General features: G+C 43.2%; 1 protein-coding gene across 1 annotated transcript in view; it reads left to right on the forward strand.

The window, feature by feature from the left end:
• The first annotated feature begins 5,157 nt into the window (after positions 1–5,157).
• Positions 5,158–25,772, forward strand: part of BMERB1 (bMERB domain containing 1) — a 280,689-nt gene continuing 260,074 nt past the window's right edge. Inside the window, exon 1 of the mRNA XM_056536583.1 lies at positions 5,158–5,446. Within this exon, the coding sequence (XP_056392558.1) occupies positions 5,329–5,446 (118 nt within the window). The 5' untranslated portion in view covers positions 5,158–5,328. The remainder of the gene's footprint in view (positions 5,447–25,772) is intronic.

The raw sequence follows: 25,772 nt of genomic DNA on the forward strand, positions 1-25,772 counted from the left end.
AGAGCACCATGTACATTTGAGGTAATTTGCACAGGGGTGGCTGATCGTTACAGCGGTTCTGACATAAACACAAAACAAAAGCACCCATATGTGACCCCATTTTGGAAACTACACCTCAGGGAACGTAATAAGGGGTGCAGTGAGCAGTGAAAATGGGATATTGTGAGCCTTAACACCCCACAGGTGTTTGAAGAATTTTCGTTAAAGTTGGACATGAAAATGAATTTTTTTTTATTTTTTCCCTAAAATGCTGGTGTTATCCCAAATTTCATTTTCACAAGGGGTATTAGGAAAAAAGTCCCCCAAAATTTGTAATCCCATTTCTTATAAATAAATATTTAAATACCCCATGTGGACGTAAAGTGCTCTGCTGGCGCACTACAATGCTCAGAAGAAGGAGCGTCATTGGGCTTTTGGAGAGAGAGAATGTGTCTGGAATTGAAGGCCATGTACGTTTACAAAGCCCCCATGGTGCCGGAACAGTCGGCCCCCCCACATGTGACCCCATTTTGGAAACTACACCCCTCACGGTACGTAATAAGGGGTGCAGTGAGCATTTACACCCCTCAGGTGTCTGACAGATTTTTGTAGCAGTGGTCTGTGAAAATGAAAAATGAAATTTTTCATTTGCACAGCCCACTGTTACAAAGATTACCCCTTGTGAAAATGAAAAATTTGGGGTAGCACCAGCATTTCAGTGAAAACATTTTTTTTTTTCATTATCTTGTCCAACTTTAGTGGAAATTTGCCAAACAACTGTGGGGTGTAAAGCCTCACTGTACCCCTTGTTACGTTCCTTGAGGGGTGTAGTTTCAAAAATAGTATGCCATGTGTTTTTTGTTTTGTTTTTCTTGTTGCTGTTCTGGCACCATCGGGGCTTCCTAAATGTGACATGCCCCCCCTCAAAAACCATTTCAGAAAAACTCACTCTTCAAAATCCCATTGTCGCTCCTTCCCTTCTGAGCCCTCTAGTGCACCCACAGAGCACTTGACATACACATATGAGATATTTCCTTACTCAAGAGAAATTGGGTTACAAATTTGGGGGGGGGGGGGGTTTCTCTCCTTTTACCCCTTGTGAAAATTCAAAAACTGGATCTACAAGAACATGCCAGTGTAAAAAAAATGAAGATTTTGAATTCTCTCTTTCACTTTGCTGCTATTCCTGTGAAACACCTAAAGGCTTAAAGGGGTTATCCAGGAAAAAACTTTTTTTTATATATCAACTGGCTCCAGAAAGTTATACAGATTTGTAAATTACTTCTAATAATTTTTTTAATCCTTTCAGTACTTATGAGCTTCTGAAGTTGAGTTGTTCTTTTCTGTCTAAGTGCTCTCTGATGACACGTGTCTTGGGGACCGCCCAGTTTAGAAGAGGTTTGCTATGGGGATTTTCTTCTAAACTGGGCGGTTCCCGAAACACGTGTCATCAGAGAGCACTTAGACAGAAAAGAACAACTCAACTTCAGAAGCTCATAAGTACTGAAGGGATTAAGATTTTTTAATAGAAGTAATTTAGAAATCTGTTTAACTTTCTGGAGCCAGTTGATATATAAAAAAAAGTCGTTTTTTTCCTGGATAACCCCTTTAACACACTTACTGAATGCCATTTTGAATACTTTGAGGGGTGCAGTTTTTATAATGGGGTCATTTATGGGGTATTTCTAATATGAAGGCCCTTCAAATCCACTTCAAAACTGAACTGGTCCCTGAAAAATTCTGATTTTGAAACTTTTGTGGAAAATTGGAAAATTGATGCTGAACTTTGAAGCCCTCTGATGTCTTCAAAAAGTAAAAACATGTCAACTTCATGAAAATCGAAAATAATCCAGCTCCGATGCAGATCGAACAAGTGCAGCTTTATTTCACATCACGCCAAAAGCAACAGGTACAAGTCGGAAATGACGCATTTCGGCCAGGTGCTGGCCTTAGTCATAAGGTCAAACGCGTCATTTCCGGCTTGTACCTGTTGCTTTTGGCGTGATGTGAAATAAAGCTGCACTTGTTTGATCTGCATCGGAGCTGGATTCTTTTCTATTTTCCTATTGTGATTGAGTATACGTCCACACTTTCTCCGTGCTCGATATCCGGACCAGGGGTGAGCTGGCTTTGCCTTAAATTATGTCAACTTTATGATGCAAACACAAAGTAAACATATTGTATTGTATAAAATTTATTTGGAATGCCTATTTTTCTTACAAGCATGGAGCTTCAAAGTTATAAAAATGCAACATTTTCAAATTTTTTACCAAGAAATGATGCAAGTATCGGCGAAAATGTTACCACTATGTTAAAGTAGAATAGGTCACGAAAAAACCATCTCGGAATCAGAATGAAAAGTAAAAGCATCACATTAAAGAGTTATTAAAGGACATGTCCGGTGCTCACTTTTCTTATTGTATCCGTTCCGGGCTGCAAAAAAAAAAGAAAACAAACTTTCTCTTACCTGCCTACGCTCCCCCGGTGCTCAGTTACGGGTGTTCGGTCCCCGGGCTGTATTCTTACTTCCTGTTAGCCCGGCACGTCACACGGAGCTTCAGCCTATCACTGGCCGAGGCAGGACATCGCTGCGGCCGGTGATAGGCTGAAGCTCCGTGTGACGTGCCGGGCTAACAGGAAGTAAAAAGAATACAGCCCGGGGACCGAACGACTGTACCGGAGCTCCTGGGGCGCAGAGGCAGGTAAGAGAAAGTTTGTTTTCTTTTATTTTGCAGCCCGGAACGGATACAATAAGAAAAGTGAGCACCGGACATGTCTTTTAATGCTTAAAGTGACAGTGGTCAGAATTGCAAAAAATGCCCGGGTCCTTAAAGGGGTACTCCGTTGAAAACCTTTTTTTCTTTTAAATCAACTGGTGGCAGAAAGTTAAACATATTTGTAAATTACTTCTATTAAAAAATCTTAATCCTTCCAGTACTTATTAGCTGCTGAATGCTACAGAGGAAATTCCTTTCTTTTTGAAACCCTGATGACATCACGAACACCGTGCTCTCTGCTGACATCTGCTGTCTATTTTAGCAACCATGCATAGCAGATGCATAGCAGATGTATGCTAAGGGCAGCATGGTGGCTCAGTGGTTAGCACTGCTGCCTTGCAGTGCTGGGGACTTGGGTTCAAATCCCACTAAGGACAACAATAAATAAAGCGTCATTATTATTATAATATCTTCAGCAGAGAGAACTGTGCTTGTGATGTCATCAGAGAGCATTCCAAAAAGAAAAGAATTTCCTCTGTAGTATTCAGCAACTAATAAGTACAGGAAGGATTAAGATTTTTTAATAGAAGTAATTTACAAATATGTTTAACTTTCTGCCACCAGTTGATTTAAAAGAAAAAAGGTTTTCACTGGAGTCTCGCTTTAAGGTGAAAATGGGCTGGGTCCTTAAGGGGTTAATACACCTTCCATCTTACCCAATTCCCCATACATTAAAACGATCAGCATGGCTGAACATTAATAACAAAAGTTAAAATCCAACATGTCCTGCTGTTCTCTTCCCTGATATCATCTGTCTGGGGAAAGGCCACCGTACCCTTTAGAGAGCCATCTGGTCCCACCAAAGTTGGTGGGTTTGGCTGACTTTTGACTAAGGTGGTTGGGGACCTCATGGGTAATTTCACAGTGGGTGGAAATGCTACATACTCACATAGCAGAATTTCCATGCAGAATCCGGGGAGAAAAAAATTCTACTTGGAAATTCTGCAATTATTAACATTGTGGTGAATGGAATTTCTGCTGTCCTATTCCCACAGCAGATTTTCTGCTACAGAATTTCCACTACATTCCGGATTCTGCAAAAACATTGAACTTGTCAATAGTTTTTTCAGAATTCCTCAGTAGAATCCCATTGAAGTCAATGGAGCTCTTAAATCTGTTCGGAATCTGTGTGTTGAGTGCAAGAAATTCTGCATAATTTCAGCAAAAAATTCCACACACATTCCACAACGGAATCTGCACAACTGGGAAAAATCCGCTGCCGGCTTGGCAGAAAGCAGTCTGAGTGGAAGCACAAAAATGTCATCGTGTGAACATAGCCTAAAGATTTGCACAGGTACCGTCCTCAGCATATTACAGTACTAATGGATACGATTTTACAGGTCACATCTAGGCGCTGCAGACTTTTTCCATGTGGAAATTGACACGTGCGGATTATAAAATCTACAGCCTGTTGGGAATTTTCACCACGGATTTCACCCCATTCAATGGCACAGGGATGAAGATCATCTTGACCCTGCAGCACAATCTGTATACAGCACATGTGGATTTTGCCATTCCCAGCTATTTGTCGTGAAAACCACTGCTGATTTTGTCGGAAGACAAAATCCTCTTTATTTGGACTTATCCTGAGTGTATGTTCACACATGCCTGATTTGTTGTTAAAAAAAAATTATGGGACTGTCCCATATATCAGAATGGTGTTTGCAAGAATCTACGCACAATACAAAACCCCATTTTAAAATGTACATTTACAGAAATTTCTAAAACAAATCTGCCAGGTGTGACACATGATCAGAGAAGGTTTCTAATGTCTAGATCAAGGATTCTCGACCCGGGTGCCTCCAGCTGTTGCAAAACTACAACTCCCAGCATGCCCGGACAGCCGAAGGCTGTCCGGGCATGCTGGGAGTTGTAGTTTTGCAACAGCTGGAGGCACCCTGGTTGGGAAACACTGGCTTAGATTTCAAAAATGCCCCAATTTGTTGACAGGAAGAAGAGATTTTGATATATATATATATATATATATATATATAGCTTCTTGTGAATATGATATATGTATGTATGTATATATATATATGTATATTTTATAATATATATATATATATATATATGTATATTTTAATATATATATATATATATATATATATATATATATAACAAAATACAGTATTAAAACATATTCACTGGCAAAGGCTGTCAAGATAATTTTTTGCAGTTTTATGGAAAAGCTTTCAATATGAAATGAACGTAGTGAACGACTCTCTGGGACCGCCCCAGCAGGCTAAGAGTTAACCCGGAGTCCTCTTCTGCGGTACCCAGAAAGACCAGCTCCACACTGCGCATGCGTGCAGCATCCTTTCTGCTTTTCAGAGCCCCGTAGGGATGCGGTGACGTCACAACCCATCCCTCCAGCTCCCCCCTCCTCCCTTCCCTCCCCAAATGCTGAGCTGAGGAGGCAAGAGGGAAACATGAGGATGGAGTGAGTGGGAGCAGGCATAGTCCTCCTCCTCCTGCACCCTCCCACCCACCTACCCATCACCTCTCAGCCTACCCACCATCTAGACAGGCAAGGAATCTCTACAGTGAGCAGCACACAGGAGAAGCAGGAACCATGCAGACATCAATGGAGTTAAAGAAATCCATTTCTGCCACCTCAGAGACAGACAAGCCAATGAAGAGATATGGAGCAGTGGAGGAGACTGACTGGAAAGCAGGGGGGCTGGGGAGAAGTAAGTACAGCTTCTTCTAATGATAAGCTTGCAGATAAGTGTAACACCTTGATACAGTGATATATATATATAAATATATATATATATATATATATATATATATATATATATATCCTGTTGTGTGTATCCAGTATGCATGGAACATACAGCAAAACTGCAGCTCTGATCTGTGCCCCCACACGCTGAGAGTGCCATTCTCTGCCCATCTGTTTTGCTCTGGTGTTCAAAAGATGCCAGGAGCCTCTTCACCCCCAGCTCTCTGTATCCCGGCTCTCAGCCCTGTGCATACTATAGGTACAGAAGTGCATACTATAGGTCAGTATTTCCCAACCAGGGTGCCTCCAGCTGATGCAAAACTACAACTCCCAGCATGCCCGGACAGCCGAAGGCTGTCCGGGCATGCTGGGAGTTGTAGTTTTGCAACAGCTGGAGGCACCCTGGTTGGGAAACACTGGGCTAGATAAAAAAAAAAATGCCCCAATTTGTTGACAGCAAGCAGAGATTTTGATATATATATATATATATATATATATATATATATATTTATATGAAGCTTCTTCTTGAGAATATGATATATATATATATATATATATATATATATATTATGAAAACATATTCACTATGCAACAGCTGGAGGCTCCCTGGTTGGGAAACACTGGCCTAGATTTTAAAAAAATTACCCAATTTGTTGACAGCAAGCAGAGGTTTTGAGATATATATATATATATATATATATATATATATTTATATATAAAGCTTCTTCTTGTGAATATGATTTTATATATATATATATATATATATATATATATATACACAGTATGAAAACATATTCACTAGCAAAAGCTGTCAAGATGCAGTTTTGCAGCTTTGCAACAGCTGGAGGCTCCCTGGTTGGGAAACACTGGCGTAGATAAAAAAAAAAAATGCCCCAATTTGTTGACAGCAAGCAGAGATTTTGATATATCTATTTATATGAAGCTTCTTCTTGTGAATATGATATATATATATATATATATATATATATATATATATGTATTATGAAAACATATTCACTATGCAACAGCTGGAGGCTCCCTGGTTGGGAAACACTGGCCTAGATTTAAAAAAAAATTACCCAATTTGTTGACAGCAAGCAGAGGTTTTGAGATATATATATATATATATATATATATATATATATATATAAAAAGCTTCTTCTTGTGAATATGATTATATATATATATATATATATATATATATATATATATACACAGTATGAAAACATATTCACTAGCAAAAGCTGTCAAGATGCAGTTTTGCAGCTTTGCAACAGCTGGAGGCTCCCTGGTTGGGAAACACTGGCCTAGATTTTAAAAAAATGACCCAATTTGTTGACAGCAAGCAGAGGTTTTGAGATATATATATATATATATATATATATATATATATATATATACACAGTATGAAAACATATTCACTAGCAAAAGCTATCAAGATGCAGTTTTGCAGTTTTGCAACAGCTGGAGGCCCCCTGGTTGGGAAGCACTGCTATAGGTGTATAGCTTGTGTGTGCTTTCATATACTGGGGTCTGTTAGTAATGTTTTCCATATACATTTCTCCACTGTTATACTAAAAGCCTCTTGTCAAGGTGATGCAGAGGATTATGCTGGGCATTGTGTTAGTGGTGTATTCAGCTAGATTATATATATATGTGTCTATACAGTCATATCCCTAATATTTACAGAGACTGTTTATATAACTGCTGATGTTACACTCTGTACATAGAATCTTTACTGGGTATTTTGTTCCTACTTTAGACTAGTAGAAGTGATGTTATTGAGTGAGTTATGCAAATATTTAGGATTACTGAATTAATTTAGTAAAGCGAATTAAAATGTGAAGTAGAGATTAACTAATAGATATGGCAGGACTTGGATTTAGTTGGAATTTAACAAAAAAAAATAAATGAGTTTGTTAGAATCCAAACTTTTTGTGTTTTGTTTTGGACTTGTTTCGTCCCTGCTCCTGTACACTGCTATTTGCATTATAGTTTCCCCTTACTATATTTGCCAGGCTGAGTGATCTGCACTAGAGATGAGCGAACTTACAGTAAATTCGATTCGTCACAAACTTCTCGGCTCGGCAGTTGATGACTTATCCTGCATAAATTAGTTCAGCCTTCAGTTGCTCCGGTGGGCTGGAAAAGGTGGATACAGTCCTAGGAAAGAGTCTCCTAGGACTGTATCCACCTTTTCCAGCCCACCAGAGCACCTGAAAGCTGAATTAATTTATGCAGAAAAAGTCATCAACTGCCGAGCCGAGAAGTTCGGGACGAATCGAATTTACTGAAAGTTCGCTCATCTCTAATCTGCACCTGATCTAGCTGTTCAGTATACTGTACAGGAGCAGGGACTCCTGTTTTTTTAGAGGAGTCCCTGTTCCTGTACATACTTTGCATGGACAACCATAAGGCTAGGTTCAGACTACGGAATCTCCTGGCAGAAAGTTTCCGTCCGGAGATTCCGAGTGCGGCCTGAATCAGCGCTAGGACCGTGCGGACACTGCAGTCTCCAATAGACTGCAATGTGTTCCGCGAGTATTTCCGCCTGACGAAAGAGCAACGCCATTCTTCAGGCGGAAATTTCCAAGCGGATTTTCCGTTCACAAATTCCGCTTCACAAATTCCGAAGTGTGAATTTGTGAACGGAAACCCATTCACTACACTATACATTTTAGCAAGCCGAATTTCTGCCAGCAATTTCAAAGCGGAATTGCAGGCGGAAATTCCGTAGCGTGAACCTAGCCTAAGGCATTTAGGGCACATCTGAATCTCAATCAGGAACCAAATCCAAAATGAATCTGGCTGTCTGATTCTCTGAGTCTGACCTGAAACAAATCTCTAGTTAGAAACTGCATTAGAAAATTAGACCCTATAGTTTGCCAACTTCACTTTGTTACATAGTTAGTACGGTCGAAAAAAGACATATGTCCATCAAGTTCAACCAGGGAATTAAGGGGTAGGGGTGTGGCGCGATTTTGGGGAAGGGATGGGATTTTATATTTCTTCATAAGCATTAATGTTATTTTGTTCCAGGAATGTATCTAATCCTGTTTTAAAGCTGTTAATTTTTCCTGTTGTGACCAGTTCCTGAGGTAGATGTTACGCCGAGCGCTCCGGGTCCCCGCTCCTCCCCGGAGCGCTCGCTTCACTCTCCCCGCTGCAGCGCTCCGGTCAGATCCACTGACCCGGGGCGCTGCGATTCCGCTGCCAGCCGGGATGCGATTCGCGATGCGGGTAGCGCCCGCTCGCGATGCGCACCCCGGCTCCCGTACCTGACTCGCTCTCCCTCGGTCCTGTCCCGGCGCGCGCGGCCCCGCTCCCTAGGGCGCGCGCGCGCCGGGTCTTTGCGATTTAAAGGGCCACTGCGCCGCTGATTGGCGCAGTGATTCCAATTAGTGTCTTCACCTGTGCACTTCCCTATATCACCTCACTTCCCCTGCACTTCCTTGCCGGATCTTGTTGCCATTGTGCCAGTGAAAGCGTTCCTTGTGTGTTCCTAGCCTGTGTTCCAGACCTCCTGCCGTTGCCCCTGACTACGATCCTTGCTGCCTGCCCCGACCTTCTGCTACGTCCGACCTTGCTTCTGTCTACTCCCTTGTACCGCGCCTATCTTCAGCAGCCAGAGAGGTTGAGCCGTTGCTAGTGGATACGACCTGGTCACTACCGCCGCAGCAAGACCATCCCGCTTTGCGGCGGGCTCTGGTGAAAACCAGTAGTGGCTTAGAACCGATCCACTAGCACGGTCCACGCCAATCCCTCTCTGGCACAGAGGATCCACTACCTGCCAGCCGGCATCGTGACAGTAGATCCGGCCATGGATCCCGCTGAAGTTCCTCTGCCAGTTGTCGCTGACCTTACCACGGTGGTCGCCCAGCAGTCACAACAGATAGCGCAACAAGGCCAACAGCTGTCTCAACTGACCGTTATGCTACAGCAGTTACTACCACAGCTTCAGCAGTCATCTCCTCCACCGGCTCCTGCACCTCCTCCGCAGCGAGTGGCCGCTCCTGGTCTACGCCTATCCTTGCCGGATAAATTTGATGGGGACTCTAAGTTTTGCCGTGGCTTTCTTTCCCAATGTTCCCTGCATCTGGAGATGATGTCGGACCTGTTTCCCACTGAAAGGTCTAAGGTGGCTTTCGTAGTCAGCCTTCTGTCTGGAAAAGCCCTGTCTTGGGCCACACCGCTCTGGGACCGCAATGACCCCGTCACTGCCTCTGTACACTCCTTCTTCTCGGAAATCCGAAGTGTCTTTGAGGAACCTGCCCGAGCCTCTTCTGCTGAGACTGCCCTGTTGAACCTGGTCCAGGGTAATTCTTCCGTTGGCGAGTATGCCGTACAATTCCGTACTCTTGCTTCAGAATTATCCTGGAATAATGAGGCCCTCTGCGCGACCTTTAAAAAAGGCCTATCCAGCAACATTAAAGATGTTCTGGCCGCACGAGAAATTCCTGCTAATCTACATGAACTTATTCACCTAGCCACTCGCATTGACATGCGTTTTTCCGAAAGGCGTCAGGAACTCCGCCAAGATATGGACTCTGTTCGCACGAGGCGTTTCTTCTCCTCGGCTCCTCTCTCCTCTGGTCCCCTGCAATCTGTTCCTGTGCCTCCCGCCGTGGAGGCTATGCAGGTCGACCGGTCTCGCCTGACACCTCAAGAGAGGACACGACGCCGTATGGAGAACCTCTGCCTGTACTGTGCTAGTACCGAACACTTCCTGAGGGATTGTCCTATCCGTCCTCCCCGCCTGGAAAGACGTACGCTGACTCCGCACAAAGGTGAGACAGTCCTTGATGTCTACTCTGCTTCTCCACGTCTTACTGTGCCTGTGCGGATGTCTGCCTCTGCCTTCTCCTTCTCTACTGTGGCCTTCTTGGACTCTGGATCTGCAGGAAATTTTATTTTGGCCTCTCTCGTCAACAAGTTCAACATCCCAGTGACCAGTCTCGCCAGACCCCTTTACATCAATTGTGTAAACAATGAAAGATTGGACTGTACCATACGTTTCCGCACGGAGCCCCTTCTTATGAGCATCGGATCTCATCACGAGAGGATTGAACTTTTGGTCCTCCCCAATTGCACCTCGGAAATTCTCCTTGGACTTCCCTGGCTTCAACTTCATTCCCCAACCCTGGATTGGTCCACTGGGGAGATCAAGAGTTGGGGGTCCTCTTGTTCCAAGAACTGTCTAAAACCGGTTCCCAGTAACCCTTGCCGTAACTCTGTGGTTCCTCCAGTAACCGGTCTCCCTAAGGCCTATATGGACTTCGCGGATGTTTTCTGCAAAAAACAAGCTGAGACTCTACCTCCTCACAGGCCTTATGATTGTCCTATCGACCTCCTCCCGGGCACTACTCCACCCCGGGGCAGAATTTATCCTCTCTCTGCCCCAGAGACTCTTGCCATGTCTGAATACGTCCAGGAGAATCTAAAAAAGGGCTTTATCCGTAAATCCTCCTCTCCTGCCGGAGCCGGATTTTTCTTTGTGTCCAAAAAAGATGGCTCCCTACGTCCTTGCATTGACTACCGCGGTCTTAATAAAATCACGGTTAAGAACCGCTACCCCTTACCCCTCATCTCTGAACTCTTTGATCGCCTCCAAGGTGCCCACATCTTTACTAAATTGGACTTAAGAGGCGCCTATAACCTCATCCGCATCAGAGAGGGGGATGAGTGGAAAACGGCATTTAACACCAGAGATGGACACTTTGAGTATCTGGTCATGCCCTTTGGCCTGTGCAACGCCCCTGCCGTCTTCCAAGACTTTGTTAATGAAATTTTTCGTGATCTGTTATACTCCTGTGTTGTTGTATATCTGGACGATATCCTAATTTTTTCTGCCAATCTAGAAGAACACCGCCAGCATGTCCGTATGGTTCTTCAGAGACTTCGTGACAATCAACTCTATGCCAAAATTGAGAAATGTCTGTTTGAATGCCAATCTCTTCCTTTTCTAGGATATTTGGTCTCTGGCCAGGGACTACAGATGGATCCAGACAAACTCTCTGCCGTCTTAGATTGGCCACGCCCCTCCGGACTCCGTGCTATCCAACGCTTTTTGGGGTTCGCCAATTATTACAGGCAATTTATTCCACATTTTTCTACCGTTGTGGCTCCTATCGTGGCTTTAACCAAAAAAAATGCTGATCCCAAGTCTTGGCCTCCTCAAGCAGAAGACGCCTTTAAACGACTCAAGTCTGCCTTTTCTTCGGCTCCCGTGCTCTCCAGACCTGACCCTTCCAAACCCTTCCTATTGGAGGTTGATGCCTCCTCAGTGGGAGCTGGAGCTGTTCTTCTACAAAAAAATTCTTCCGGGCATGCTGTCACTTGTGGTTTTTTCTCTAGGACCTTCTCTCCAGCGGAGAGGAACTACTCCATCGGGGATCGAGAGCTTCTAGCCATTAAATTAGCACTTGAGGAATGGAGGCATCTGCTGGAGGGATCAAGTTTTCCTGTTATTATCTACACCGACCACAAGAACCTCTCCTACCTCCAGTCTGCCCAACGGCTGAATCCTCGCCAGGCCCGGTGGTCTCTGTTCTTTGCCCGATTTAATTTTGAGATTCACTTTCGTCCTGCCGATAAGAACATTAGGGCCGATGCTCTCTCTCGTTCCTCGGATGCCTCAGAAGTTGAACTCTCTCCGCAACACATCATTCCACCTGACTGCCTGATCTCCACTTCTCCTGCCTCCATCAGGCAAACTCCTCCAGGAAAGACCTTTGTTTCTCCACGCCGACGCCTCGGAATCCTCAAATGGGGTCACTCCTCCCATCTCGCAGGTCATGCGGGCATCAAGAAATCTGTGCAACTCATCTCCCGCTTCTATTGGTGGCCGACTCTGGAGACGGATGTTGTGGACTTTGTGCGAGCCTGCACTATCTGTGCCCGGGATAAGACTCCTCGCCAGAAGCCCGCTGGTTTTCTTCATCCCCTGCCTGTCCCCGAACAGCCTTGGTCTCTGATTGGTATGGATTTTATTACTGATTTACCCCCTTCCCGTGGCAACACTGTTATTTGGGTGGTCGTTGATCGATTCTCCAAAATGGCACATTTCATCCCTCTTCCTGGTCTTCCTTCTGCGCCTCAGTTGGCTAAACAATTTTTTGTACACATTTTTCGTCTTCACGGGTTGCCTACGCAGATTGTCTCGGATAGAGGCGTCCAATTCGTGTCTAAATTCTGGAGGGCTCTCTGTAAACAACTCAAGATTAAATTAAATTTTTCTTCTGCATATCATCCCCAGTCCAATGGACAAGTAGAAAGAATTAACCAGATCTTGGGTGATTATTTGCGACATTTTGTTTCCTCCCGCCAGGATGACTGGGCAGATCTCCTTCCATGGGCCGAATTCTCGTATAACTTCAAGGTCTCTGAATCTTCCTCCAAATCCCCATTTTTCGTGGTGTACGGCCGTCACCCTCTTCCCCCCCTCCCTACCCCCTTGCCCTCTGGTCTGCCCGCTGTGGATGAAATTTCTCGTGACCTTTCCATCATATGGAGAGAGACCCAAAATTCTCTCTTACAGGCTTCATCACGCATGAAGAAGTTCGCGGATAAGAAAAGAAGAGCTCCTCCCGTTTTTTCCCCTGGAGACAAGGTATGGCTCTCCGCTAAATATGTCCGCTTCCGTGTCCCTAGCTACAAGTTGGGACCACGCTATCTTGGTCCTTTCAAAATTTTGTGTCAAATTAATCCTGTCTCTTATAAACTTCTTCTTCCTCCTTCTCTTCGTATCCCTAATGCCTTTCACGTCTCTCTTCTCAAACCACTCATCCTCAACCGTTTTTCTCCCAAATCTGTTCCTCCCACTCCTGTTTCCGGCTCCTCGGACATCTTCTCTGTCAAAGAGATCTTAGCTTCCAAAAAGGTCAGAGGGAAAACTTTTTTTTTAGTGGACTGGGAGGGTTGTGGTCCTGAAGAGAGATCCTGGGAACCTGAGGACAACATCCTAGACAAAAGTCTGCTCCTCAGGTTCTCAGGCTCTAAGAAGAGGGGGAGACCCAAGGGGGGGGGTACTGTTACGCCGAGCGCTCCGGGTCCCCGCTGCTCCCCGGAGCGCTCGCTTCACTCTCCCCGCTGCAGCGCTCCGGTCAGATCCACTGACCCGGGGCGCTGCGATTCCGCTGCCAGCCGGGATGCGATTCGCGATGCGGGTAGCGCCCGCTCGCGATGCGCACCCCGGCTCCCGTACCTGACTCGCTCTCCCTCGGTCCTGTCCCGGCGCGCGCGGCCCCGCTCCCTAGGGCGCGCGCGCGCCGGGTCTTTGCGATTTAAAGGGCCACTGCGCCGCTGATTGGCGCAGTGATTCCAATTAGTGTCTTCACCTGTGCACTTCCCTATATCACCTCACTTCCCCTGCACTTCCTTGCCGGATCTTGTTGCCATTGTGCCAGTGAAAGCGTTCCTTGTGTGTTCCTAGCCTGTGTTCCAGACCTCCTGCCGTTGCCCCTGACTACGATCCTTGCTGCCTGCCCCGACCTTCTGCTACGTCCGACCTTGCTTCTGTCTACTCCCTTGTACCGCGCCTATCTTCAGCAGCCAGAGAGGTTGAGCCGTTGCTAGTGGATACGACCTGGTCACTACCGCCGCAGCAAGACCATCCCGCTTTGCGGCGGGCTCTGGTGAAAACCAGTAGTGGCTTAGAACCGATCCACTAGCACGGTCCACGCCAATCCCTCTCTGGCACAGAGGATCCACTACCTGCCAGCCGGCATCGTGACAGTAGACTGTTCCATAATTTCACAGTTCTCATGGTAAAGAAGGCGTGTCGCCCCTTGAGACTAAACTTTTTCTTTTTCTTGTTAATTTATTTCTGCCCTGTGCTCCTAGTTAGGAGATACATCAGAGATTTCATTTTGGTGTCAGATTATTAGATTTTCTGGACTGTTGGATACTGGACTAAAGGGAATGTACCGCACATCTGAATGATATCATCTTACATACTTTTAGTCATGGAGGGTCCAATTTCATTATAAGGTTTTTATTAGGCATCATCTTTTAATGTCAAAAATGTTACCGTAGTGTAGTGCAGTGTTTCCCAATCAGGGTGCCTCCAGCTGTTGCAAAACTACAACTCCCAGCATGCCCGGACAGCCTTCGGCTGTCCGGGCGTGCTGGGAGTTGTAGTTTTGCAACAGCTGGAGGCACCCTGGTTGGGAAACACTGGTCTAGTGTTTCCCAAGCTTTTGCTCTTGAGCTGTAGGAAACTACCTCTCCTATCATGCCAAGATGGGAGTTGTAGTTTTGCAATAGCTGGAAAGCCACAGTACTGGGGACCCTGCCATTATTATTCTAACCATGCTGCCAATAAACAACAGAAACTTAATGGATCAGAAGCCAGCATGAGTGTGAAAGGAGCCTTAAAGTGTACCTGTCAGATCCAACAAAAAAACTTTTTTTTTCAATGTATCATTCAGTACCTAATCCTGACCATGTACATCAAATTTTTATGTGTCTAGCACCTTTTATTTATTTTTTATATTACACTTTTAATTTAGCTCAGTAGTCTGAATTCATCTCAAAGGGAAGGGGTGTGGCCTCACTGTGCAGGTCTCCGCCCCCTCCCTCTGTATGCGGTCTGCTCACATCTCCCCTGGCATTAACAAAACTACAACTCCCAGCCTTTCCTCACTGACAGTAGCGGGACACAAGCTGACATTGGGAGGATTTTCCTCCAGCTGTGAGTCCTGCGCTCACAGCTGTCAATCAAGGAAGTGTGTCCATGAGACAGGTGATGACGCATGGACACAGCAGGACTAGTTTGTGTCCAAGCAGGCAGAGGGGGCAGTTGTTTGACTGTTTTTTTCAGTATGAAATACTGAAAATTTTCTAATGAAAGCAATTGCAAAACCTATTGGTTATACATGCTTTACAACATATCAAAAGTTTTTGTATCTGACAGTGCCCATTTAAACAACATGTACTATTAGGTTCCAACAAGTTAAAAAAAACATGCAAAACATGTAAAAAAGATGTAGTAATACTGTACATACTGTAGTAATGTGCCCTATAATAGTGGCTACATGTAGTGACTATATGCAATGCCCCTTTACTAGTAGAATAAGCCTAAAAAAATAGACTCCAAATTAATAATTAAATAAACAAATGGATGAAAGAAATGGAGCTACTCAAAATATTGTGAATAAATAATGAATCTTTATTAAACATAAAGTAAAAAAAATGCATGATTAAAACAGGAGAGAATCGACATAGACAGGCGGCTTACCTGGGACATGTATATATCAGGGCATAAATAAAGTGCAAAACATACTAGCACTGAAAGAGATGATGTTTATAGCTGCTGAATGAGGTGAACTACTACAAGCTCAGGCTTTGTCCAGAAGACCAAGAGCAGAGGGAAAAAAGTGCAAGTGCAGAATAATGGGAAACTTAAATGGGAACCATACAGCAGTAAACAATAAATGAATACATACCTCAGTGCAAATGGAAGTACTAGAAGTCCCAGGATGTCGCCATCACTACACCTGTTTCGGTCCGCTGACCTTCGTACGGGGGTTTTAAACAACATGTACCTTAAACAACATGTACTATTAGGTTCCAACAAGTTATACATATCAAAAGTTTTTGTGCCAAAGGTCTTGTCCTGGTATTTTAGGGATCATATTTATGTCAATTTTCCATTTTATGCTGGGTAAAATGTAGTATTTTTAGACAAACTAGCAGTGGATCCAGATGACAGAAGATGCAGATCTTTGTATTCTAATTGTCCACTCTTGGCTTTATCTAAAAATACAGACCAAAATGCAACATGTAAAATAAAGCAGAACTGACGGCTCTCCTCTGCTGAACGCTCACACCTGTGCCCGGATTAGTCGGCAGTGTTCCCGGTCCTCACAATAGTGCAAAGAAGAAAGTATCCAGCGCAGGATCAATGCAACAGGTTCTTTATTACGGATCACATGGAATACACAGATAACACCAACGCGTTTCGGGTCAAGCTGGACCCTTAGTCATGACTAAGGGTCCAGCTTGACCCGAAACGCATTGGTGTTATCTGTGTATTCCATGTGATCCGTAATAAAGAACCTGTTGCATTGATCCTGCGCTGGATACTTTCTTCTTTGCAAAATGTAGCATGTGATCCCAGCCTCTCTCTTACCCTTTATTGCAATGGCTTGCGTCCTGTACTTTTTTGATCAGTGTATGGCATTACATTACATTGGTCCACTTTTACATACTTTTCTAGACTTGTGGTAGTTTTGCAGTTACAAAATCTTGCTGTCAAAATGACAACTTTCCCCAGTGTGATGACTTGTAAAGCCTACACAGCAGTATTGATACTGTACACATGGCCAAGTGTTAACTTCATTGACATTAACAGCAGTCCAAACAGCAGGGGGCTGACAGTCCAGAACAATACATCTGTCAAAGTGGAGAGCAATTTATTACAGAATAAAGACATGTGGAGGAATTGGTCTTAAAAGTGGTGTATAATTTTGCTTTTTGTTAGAAGGATTCTGAAAAAACATAATTGCGTTAACTTTCTGATCAGCTGTGATCTGCAGAAGAAACCTTGCTGCAGATGTCTGATTCCCCTGCAGCACCTCCACAGGGGGAAGGAAGCATTACATGATGCTCTTGGTAATAAATAGTTGTTTTATGCATTGGACAGTTGGGTCTCCCAGAGTAAGGGGTTTCAGTCACTATGGGGAAGATTTATGAAAACCTGCCCAGAGGTTAAGTTGCTGAGTCGCCCATTGCAACCAACCAGATTGCTTCTTTCATTTGTGAAAAGGCCTCTGAAAAATGAAAGAAGATTGGTTGCTATGGGCAACTCAGTAACTTTTCCTCTGGACAGGTTTTGATAAATCTCTCCCTATATGTTTCCCAAATGTGTGACTCTCCTTATAATTATTATAATAATAATAATATTATTGTTTTTATTTTAATGCTCTAATAGTATATTTGAAAAAGAAAAGTTTTCAGACAACTTATTTAATTTCCATTCCTATCTTCATGGTTGAAGTCCTCCACTCCTTGGTTAAACTCCTCCCCTCCTTGCTTAAACTCCTCCCCTCCTTGCTTAAACTCCTCCCTTCCTTGGTTAAACTCTATAGACGTGTCTTTTTTCAACCATACTAACTATGTAACTATGATGGCATATGGCTAGAATATGACATTACTGTATAATCAGTGTGGGTCCAACCTCTGGAACTACTTTTGATTGTGAGAACACCATTGCCATGTGCCCATCACTGGTTTGCCATGCATAGCCAAGTGTAGGGAAGAACTCAAAAGGAAATGCAGTGTTACATCAGTGCTATGTCCCCATGATTCTCATAATTAGTGGGGGTGCCAGGGTTTGGTAGCGGTAACAGATCCTAGTGATATAGCATAAGATATGAAATCCCCTGTGAACAACCCATATGCATCACGGGGCAACTACAGTGTTATCTGATCAGTCTATTAACATTTCCAACAATATATATTCTGAATAATCAGGTACAGGCTTTATAAGAAGAAAACCCACCTCATGACAACATGTGATGAAAATTCCCTTCGAAATAAATTTCATCAACCTGCAGTTGCCCATAATGACTATATGCTAAAGGTTCCTACAAAGTAACAGCTAAGAATTTTTATGTACAGTAGTACATCAATGTGAGCACATGGGGGGTATTTATCATTGGCTTTACACCACTTCAATGTTCTAAATGTCCCTGCCTTTTTTTTTTTTTCACCAAACCTATACCACCTAATGGGACATGTACAAGTGTCAGATGCCAGAGCCATTAAACCTCGTTCTGCAGCTCACTGGTTTCTATAATTGAGCAAAATGTATGCGCCATATTGATAAATTTGGAGCAACAGTGCAATCATGGCTTTTGTATCACATGTTGTTTATCTTGTACCTGTCATAATAATTGCGGGTAATTTTGATGATCAGTTAAGACTTCAGTAGGATTTTGAATGGACTGTGCCGGTTAAGTGTTATAGCTGGATTTATGCTCATGTTACATATTTAATCAGCCTATTTTGTGTAAATTCTTCTGATTCCTGTATTTGCAGCACAGTGAGTCATCCAGACATGGGATCAAACACGGTAATGAGAAACCATTAGATTAACACTTTACTTTACCAGTCATGAACAAACCCCTAACAGAGAATTATATCCTGTTGTGAAGCTAATTTCTAAGTGGTGGGAGGACTTTCTAGGCTGTTTCCACACTGTGTTTTGCAGTGTCTGAAAAAAAAGAAAAAATCTCCAGCTCACCAGTCCTTGTATACCCTTCAGACAGTACCTGCATGGTGTCAAACGCCACACAATATGCACATGATCACGTTATTGCGGGAATGTTTAGGGTGTACATATTTTGTACTCCTTGGCATTAGAGAAGGTAACGTCCATGTGGAAGGGTGTGTTATGCACCTGAAATGCGTTGTATGTTCCCTTGCAATAAGAATTCATCTGCTGTATTGTTTTACTATAAAGTGATAAAAGTTCTGTTTGGCAGTGTTCTGTTTGGCAGAAGCTTGCAATGTATATCTCATGTGGGTGCCACTTTATAGACATACAGTGCCATCCATTGCCTAAAGGCTCCCTTGTTAAAAAAAAAATGTATGCCTTGAAGTATAATTTTTTTTACTGGATGTGTTCGTATGCAATACAGCAGTCTTCTGCGCTATTCCAGTCAACAACCAAAAATCTGGATACCTGATGCATAGCTTTCTGATGGAGGCCAAAAAGACAATATTTTTGCCTTTTTGGGGTTAATGGGGGATACTGTACATGAATAGACTCTAAAAAATAGTCTATACGAAGGCAAAAAATTGTACAAGGCACCTTGAGATATGTTTTTTTTAATCACCTTCCCCTATGCATAGCGTTCATTTCCTAATAGTTAAGCCCCTGGGATGATAAGACAGATTTAGAAGATAGCATTTAACAAATAGAGTTGAACAGTATATTATTTTCTTAAGCCTGATCACCACTTTAGGGTATGCTTACCACTGCTGAAATTGTTCAGCGCAAAGAAAGAACATGTTCATTCTTTGTGCGGAAGTCTGCGAACACTGCATAGCCGTCAATGATGATGGCGCGGTGCCGCGCGGTCCTACAGCCGAAGCATTGTGGCGGTGGCCGCCAGAATGGAATCTCCACTCGCGGAATTCTGCAAGCGGAGATTCGGTTCATAATCCGTAGTGTGAACATACCCTTAGTGGTTTTATTTGTGTAACACAATGGAACCTCACTGATCATGAAGTGATGGAGATCCTAGCTATATGCCACCCTTCCTAAAGTGAGAATACCTCTTTAATGACTACAGTTTCTCCTCTGATATATTATGATTCTGATGCTTAGTTACATGAGTTGTCTGAATAGCCTTCCATAATGGGAGGTTTCCCCTTTCTTGGATCACCTATTGGTTGTAGCCATTATGTCCAGAAGCAGTATTTGGTGCTGCTTGGCCAAATATAGCCTTGCACAATAGATAAAGTGCAACCAATTATGGGTCAGATCTTCTCAATGATCAAAGTGCAAGTTGTGTCAGAAAACCATAGAAAGGCAACAGAATTGAAAGTTTTTTGTTTTTTTTAGCTGCGAGGCCTTTGGACAAGGAGAAGAATTGACTTTTTCTTATTTATACAGGTGAAACTCAAAAAATTAGAATATCGTGCAAAAGTTCACTTATTTCAGTAATGTAACTCGTCTGCAGAAGAAAGCATGAAGTGCTCCAAAATCTCCTGGTAGACGGATGCGTTGACCCTGGACTTAATGAAGCACAGTGGACCAACACCAGCAGATGACATGGCTCCCCAAATCATAGTAATTGGGGGGGGGGGGGGCGGCTTTGGGGTTTTCATGAGCTGTAACCATAATCATCACAATTATGACAAATCACGGCTTGAACTATCTTGCTCTCATATATTGGTTTCACCTTTTAAGTTGCATTACTGGAAGAAAAGAACTTTTGCACAATATTCTAATTTTCGAGTTTCACCTGTATGTTGATGAATATTTGTCCTCAAATATTCCTGAGCACTGTATGCAGAATGCATTTTCCTCAATTCTATTTGGAACTGAAGACACTTCCACAGTTCATTTTGCAGTGTCTCGTTGCCTTATTCCCCCATTTGACAAACATGCTTATAACTGCATCTGTTTGACCACCATAAGGCAGCTGTACATGGGGGATACTGACTGTTTTTGTTTTTTTTGCTTTATGCTTAGTGCAGTAGACTTCTATTTTATATAGAGGCACACAGTAAAAATGGACTGGGAGGCATATATTTTTCTGATATGGAAGCCTATGACCAACAGATGCTACTGTAAGCCAATTATGGCATCCATTAGAGTTATACACTAGAAAAGTATGAGAACCTCTAGCAGACACTGCAAAAATAGTGTGAACAGAGCCTAAAGCTAAGTAATTCCTTATCCAAAACACAAAACCTTAAGCCAATTTAATGGAAAGCCAACTGTCTTAAAGGGGTATTCCGGACAAAAACATTTTATCCCCTATCCAAAGGCATGAATGGAGGGGGCGTGGCATGACAGAGTAGACTAACCGACAGCTCACCTCCGCCACCTGCACCTGTGCACGGGCCTGATCAGCATCGTCCCTGACCACGTGTGTGCAGCAAACGAAAAAGGACGGTCCAGCTCAAGGTTGCAGGTAAAAGCAGTACTTTCTTTATTGGGTAGTATTCAGACAGAACAACAGCCGACGTGTTTCGGACCTACACCCGGCCCATGCCATGACTAAGGACCGGGTGTAGGTCCGAAACGCGTCGGCTGTTCTGTCTGAATACTACCCAATAAAGAAAGTACTGCTTTTACCTGCAACCTTGGGCTGGACCGTCCTTTTTCGTTTGGGGTGTGGCATGACGTCCGCATAGAATGCGGATGCTGCAGGGAGATCGCGGGGGGTTTCAGCAGCGGGCCCCCTGCGATCGGACATCTTATCCCCTATCCAAAGGATAAAATGTTTTTTCCCGGAATACCCCTTTAACCTCTTAAGGACCCATGACGTATGCGTACGTCATGAGTCCCGGTCCTGCGATATAACGCGGGGTCACACGGTGATCCCGCATTATATCGCGGTGGGCCCGCCGTCATAGTGAAGTCGGGACCCGCCTCTAATAGCGCGCGGCACTGATCGCTGTGCCGCGCGCTATTATCCCTTTAGCCGCGTGCTCAAAGCTGAGCCGCGCGGCTAAAAACGAAAGTAAAAGTGCCGGCTAGCTCAGGGAGCTGTTCGGGATCGCCGCGGTATAATCGCGCCATCCCGAACAGCTGTAGCACAGGAGGAGGTCTTCTTACCTTCTCCTGTGCTGTCCGATCGCCGAATGAATGCTTCAAGCCTGAGATCCAGGCTTGAGCATTCAATCGCCGAAAACACTGATTGATCCATTCCTATGGAGATGGATCAATCAGTGTAAAAGATCAGTACATGCAATGTTATAGCCCCTTATGGGAGCTATAATATTGCATAAGAAAAGTGTAAAAAAATCATTAACCCTTTCAATTATCCCTTCCCCTAATAAAAGTTTGAATCACCCGGCATTTCCAAAAATAAAAAAAACATTATGTAAATAATAATAAAAATAAACATATGTGGTATCGCCGCGTGCGGAAATGTCCGAATTATAAAAATATACCACTTTTTAAACCGCTCGTTCAATGGCGTACGCGCAAAAAAATTCCAAAGTCCAAAATAGCGCATTTTTGATCACTTTCTATATCACAAAAAAGTGAATAAAAAGTGAACAAAAATGGTACCGCTAAAAACTTCAGATGACGGCGCAAAAAATGAGTCCTCAAAGCGCCCTGAACACAGAAAAATAAAAAAGTTATAGGGGTCAAAAGATGACCATTTTAAACGTATACATTTTCCTGCATGTATTCATGATTTTTTTCGGAAGTGATACAAATTCAAACCTATACAAGTAGGGTATCATTTTAACCGTATGGACCTACAGAATAAAGATAAGGTATCATTTTTGACAAAAATGTACTGCGTAAAAACAGAAGCCCCCAAAACTTACAAAATAGTGTTTTTTCATCAATTTTGTCGCACATTGATTTTTTTTCCCGTTTCACCGTAGATTTTTGTGTAAAATGACTAATGTCATTACAAAGTAGAACATATTTAAGAGTTATGATTTTTTAAAGTTAAGGAGGAAAAATTGAAAATGAAAAAACGGAAAAAGCCCGGGTCCTTAAGGGGTTAAGAATGTTTTTGGGTTGTAGTTCTATCCATTAGTTCATGTAAACACATGGAGAACATATGAGACATGCCAACTGAATGCATGACCCTGTTCCCTTAGTGCTCACTAACATGGCATATTATGAAATAACCTGCACAGCATTGGTAAAATATTTAGTCACTGTTGCATTTTGTCATTTGGTGGATTCCTTTGTGTGTTTACAAGCTCTGAACAGTAACTTGTCTGCTGAGTGCGGAGATTTTCGGCATTACAGCTGTCACATACAATCTCACGCTGAGGACACTATGTAACAACAGCAGCTCCTTACTTCTATTAGCAGCATTCTGGGATTTGCTGGCCTCCTTTTCAAAATATTAACAGCTTTGCTGCAAATTTCACAAGAACATTATGCTTCAAATCTCATGGAAATGTTTGCTCTGTAGATATTTTGAACAGTGTGCCATGCATCCTACAATGGAAAATAGAAAGGAGACTATGCTGTATCCATTGGGTTGTCAGGTGGCTTGCCCACAGGGGGGCATGACTTCTAGTGTTTGTGTATCAATAATGCATCAAAAGACTATAGCCCAGACTCAGCAATCTGCTGGAGACCAAAACTGAATATATATATATATATATATATATATATATATATATATATATATATATATATATATATATATGAAAGCCTATAGCATCCAATCACAGCACAGGTTTCATATCTCAATGCTCTAGTAAAATGAAAGCTCCAACAGATTGATAAATCTAGGCCTATGTTTCCACAGTGTTTTTGCTGCTTTTTGAGCCATAATAAATGGCTGAAGAAGAAATAAAATAAAAATGGCTAAAAAAAAGTTGTTCTAGCAATGTCCTTGTCTTGGTGGGCAGAGCCATTCAAAACTTTACTATGGTGCCCAGCCTTTTATAGTTAAACCCCTGGGCCTACAAATGTGATGCTGTGCACTAGGCACAACGTTGTGCATCACTCTGGCCTAGAGTCTTAGGCTTTGTTCACACGGTGGAATTTGTGAGCGGTATCACCTGGGAAGATACAACTTGGAAATTTCACTGCAATTTCAATGGAATTCCGCTCCACTGTGCAGACGGTAGAATTCAGTGAATTTGGTATTCGCAGAAACAATGAACAGGTTCATTATTTCTGTGGATTCTACTCAGAAATGCATTGCCGTTGAGACGGCAGATTTCCAGAGCAATTCTGGCGCCAAAGGAACATGCAAATGTGCAGAATGTCACTCTGTGTTTTCTGGGCGGACATTCCACACATTTTCCGCTGTGGGAACATAGCCTAAGGGTCTATTCACATGGCAGAATGTCCGCTCATCCACCCCAATTCCACTTCCCCTTGTGTGGATTTTGTGCTGAATTGGTGCGGAATCCAAGCGGAAATTCTATATTGGGCTTTCATTTGAGGAGGAATTTCTTAAGTAGAATTCCGCTTGAGGAAATTCTGTTGTGTAAATAGAACCTAAGGGTTCCTTAAGATGGATATGAAGATTTTCTTCTGCATTCGAGGATGTAAAATCCACAGCATTTCTGCAGGGAAATCCACAGTGCCAAAACATTCAGATTTGTTTGACAAAACCTATTTAAATTCACACTTGCAGATTTTACTGCAGATGCAAAGATAATCTGTCTGCAACAATACATTTTATTGAGAAATATTTACTGATTTTGGCTCCCCCATTGAAACCAATAGAGAAAATAAACATGTAGCATATCCACCCAGTGTGAACATGTTCAAGTTTATTTTTCTTCAAAAGTATGGAGAATTCCATTTGACTAGCCCAGTTTTTTGTAAGGAATTTCACATATGAGTAGAGCTGATCCAAATACTGTAGTTATTCTGAGCTAGTTAGACATGTCCAGGAAACAAACTTACATTTCTTAAAGGGGCATTCCCATCTCCCCTTATGGCTTCCTGCCCCCCTCTGGACTGTTTTTGACTGCAGGAGATGTTTAGGAAGTCAAAAACAACAGAAGCCGATGAGTTATGCAGTTTACCTTACTCCCATTTATGGAGCTCCAGGAGTTATGTAAAAAGCATAGCTCATGGGGCTACACCGATTTTCAATGTGAGTAATCCAAGTAGTTATGCAAACCAACTCTGACCAAAGAGGGCCAGGAAGCCATTAAAGGAGTAGTCCAGTGGTGACTCAGTGGTGAATAACTTATCCCCTATCCTAAGGATAGGGGATAAGTTGCAGATCGCAGGGGGTCCGACCGCTGGGGCCCCCCCGCGATCTCCTGTACGGAGCCCTGACAGCCCGCGGGAAGGGGGCATGTCGACCTCCGCACGAAGCGACAGCCGACACGCCCCCTCAATACAACTCTATGGCAGAGCTGAAGCACTGCCTTCGGCAATCTCCGGCTCTGCCATAGAGATGTATTGAGGGGGTGTGTCGGCCGCCGCTTCATGCGGGGGTCGACACCCACTATCTGGCCGGAGAGCCAGGCCCCCGTACAGAGAGATCGCAGGGGGCCCCAGCGGTCGGACCCCCCGCAATCTCAAACTTATCCCCTATCCTTAGGATAGGGGATACGTTTTTCACCACTGGACTACCCCTTTAAGGAAAATGGGAATACCCCTTTATGTCCTTCCAATAAGATCTTCCTTCCTTAGACATAAAATAAAATTATATTGACTAAATTTAATTATGTACAAAAAAAAACATAAACTGGGCACTAGTACCAGTGCTTCAGTGAGTAAAAACATGCACATAACTGTTGTATTAGTAGTCAGGTAATTTTTGTTTAAAACCCAAGCTTTATGTAATGGCAGTTTCTACGTAGAGAATTTGGTTTCCAGCTACAGGCAGCTGTAAAATGTGACTGTTGTCAATGGCAGGACACATAGAGCATACAGCGCAGAATCGTTGTCAGAATGCTTATTTTCCAAGCATTTCAGTTATTGTAATGTATTAGAGACTGTTATATTAAACATTATTTAAACCGTGATAAAAAAAAAAAAATACTATATGGTTAAGTTAGTCCCTAAGAAATAAGCCTAGAGAGAGTACAGTGATCCCTCAACTTACAATGGCCTCAACATACAATAGTTTTAACATACAATGTTTTTTTCTGGACCA

Source organism: Hyla sarda, chromosome 8, assembly GCF_029499605.1.
Source record: "Hyla sarda isolate aHylSar1 chromosome 8, aHylSar1.hap1, whole genome shotgun sequence".
In the NCBI taxonomy this organism is placed as follows: domain Eukaryota; kingdom Metazoa; phylum Chordata; class Amphibia; order Anura; family Hylidae; genus Hyla; species Hyla sarda.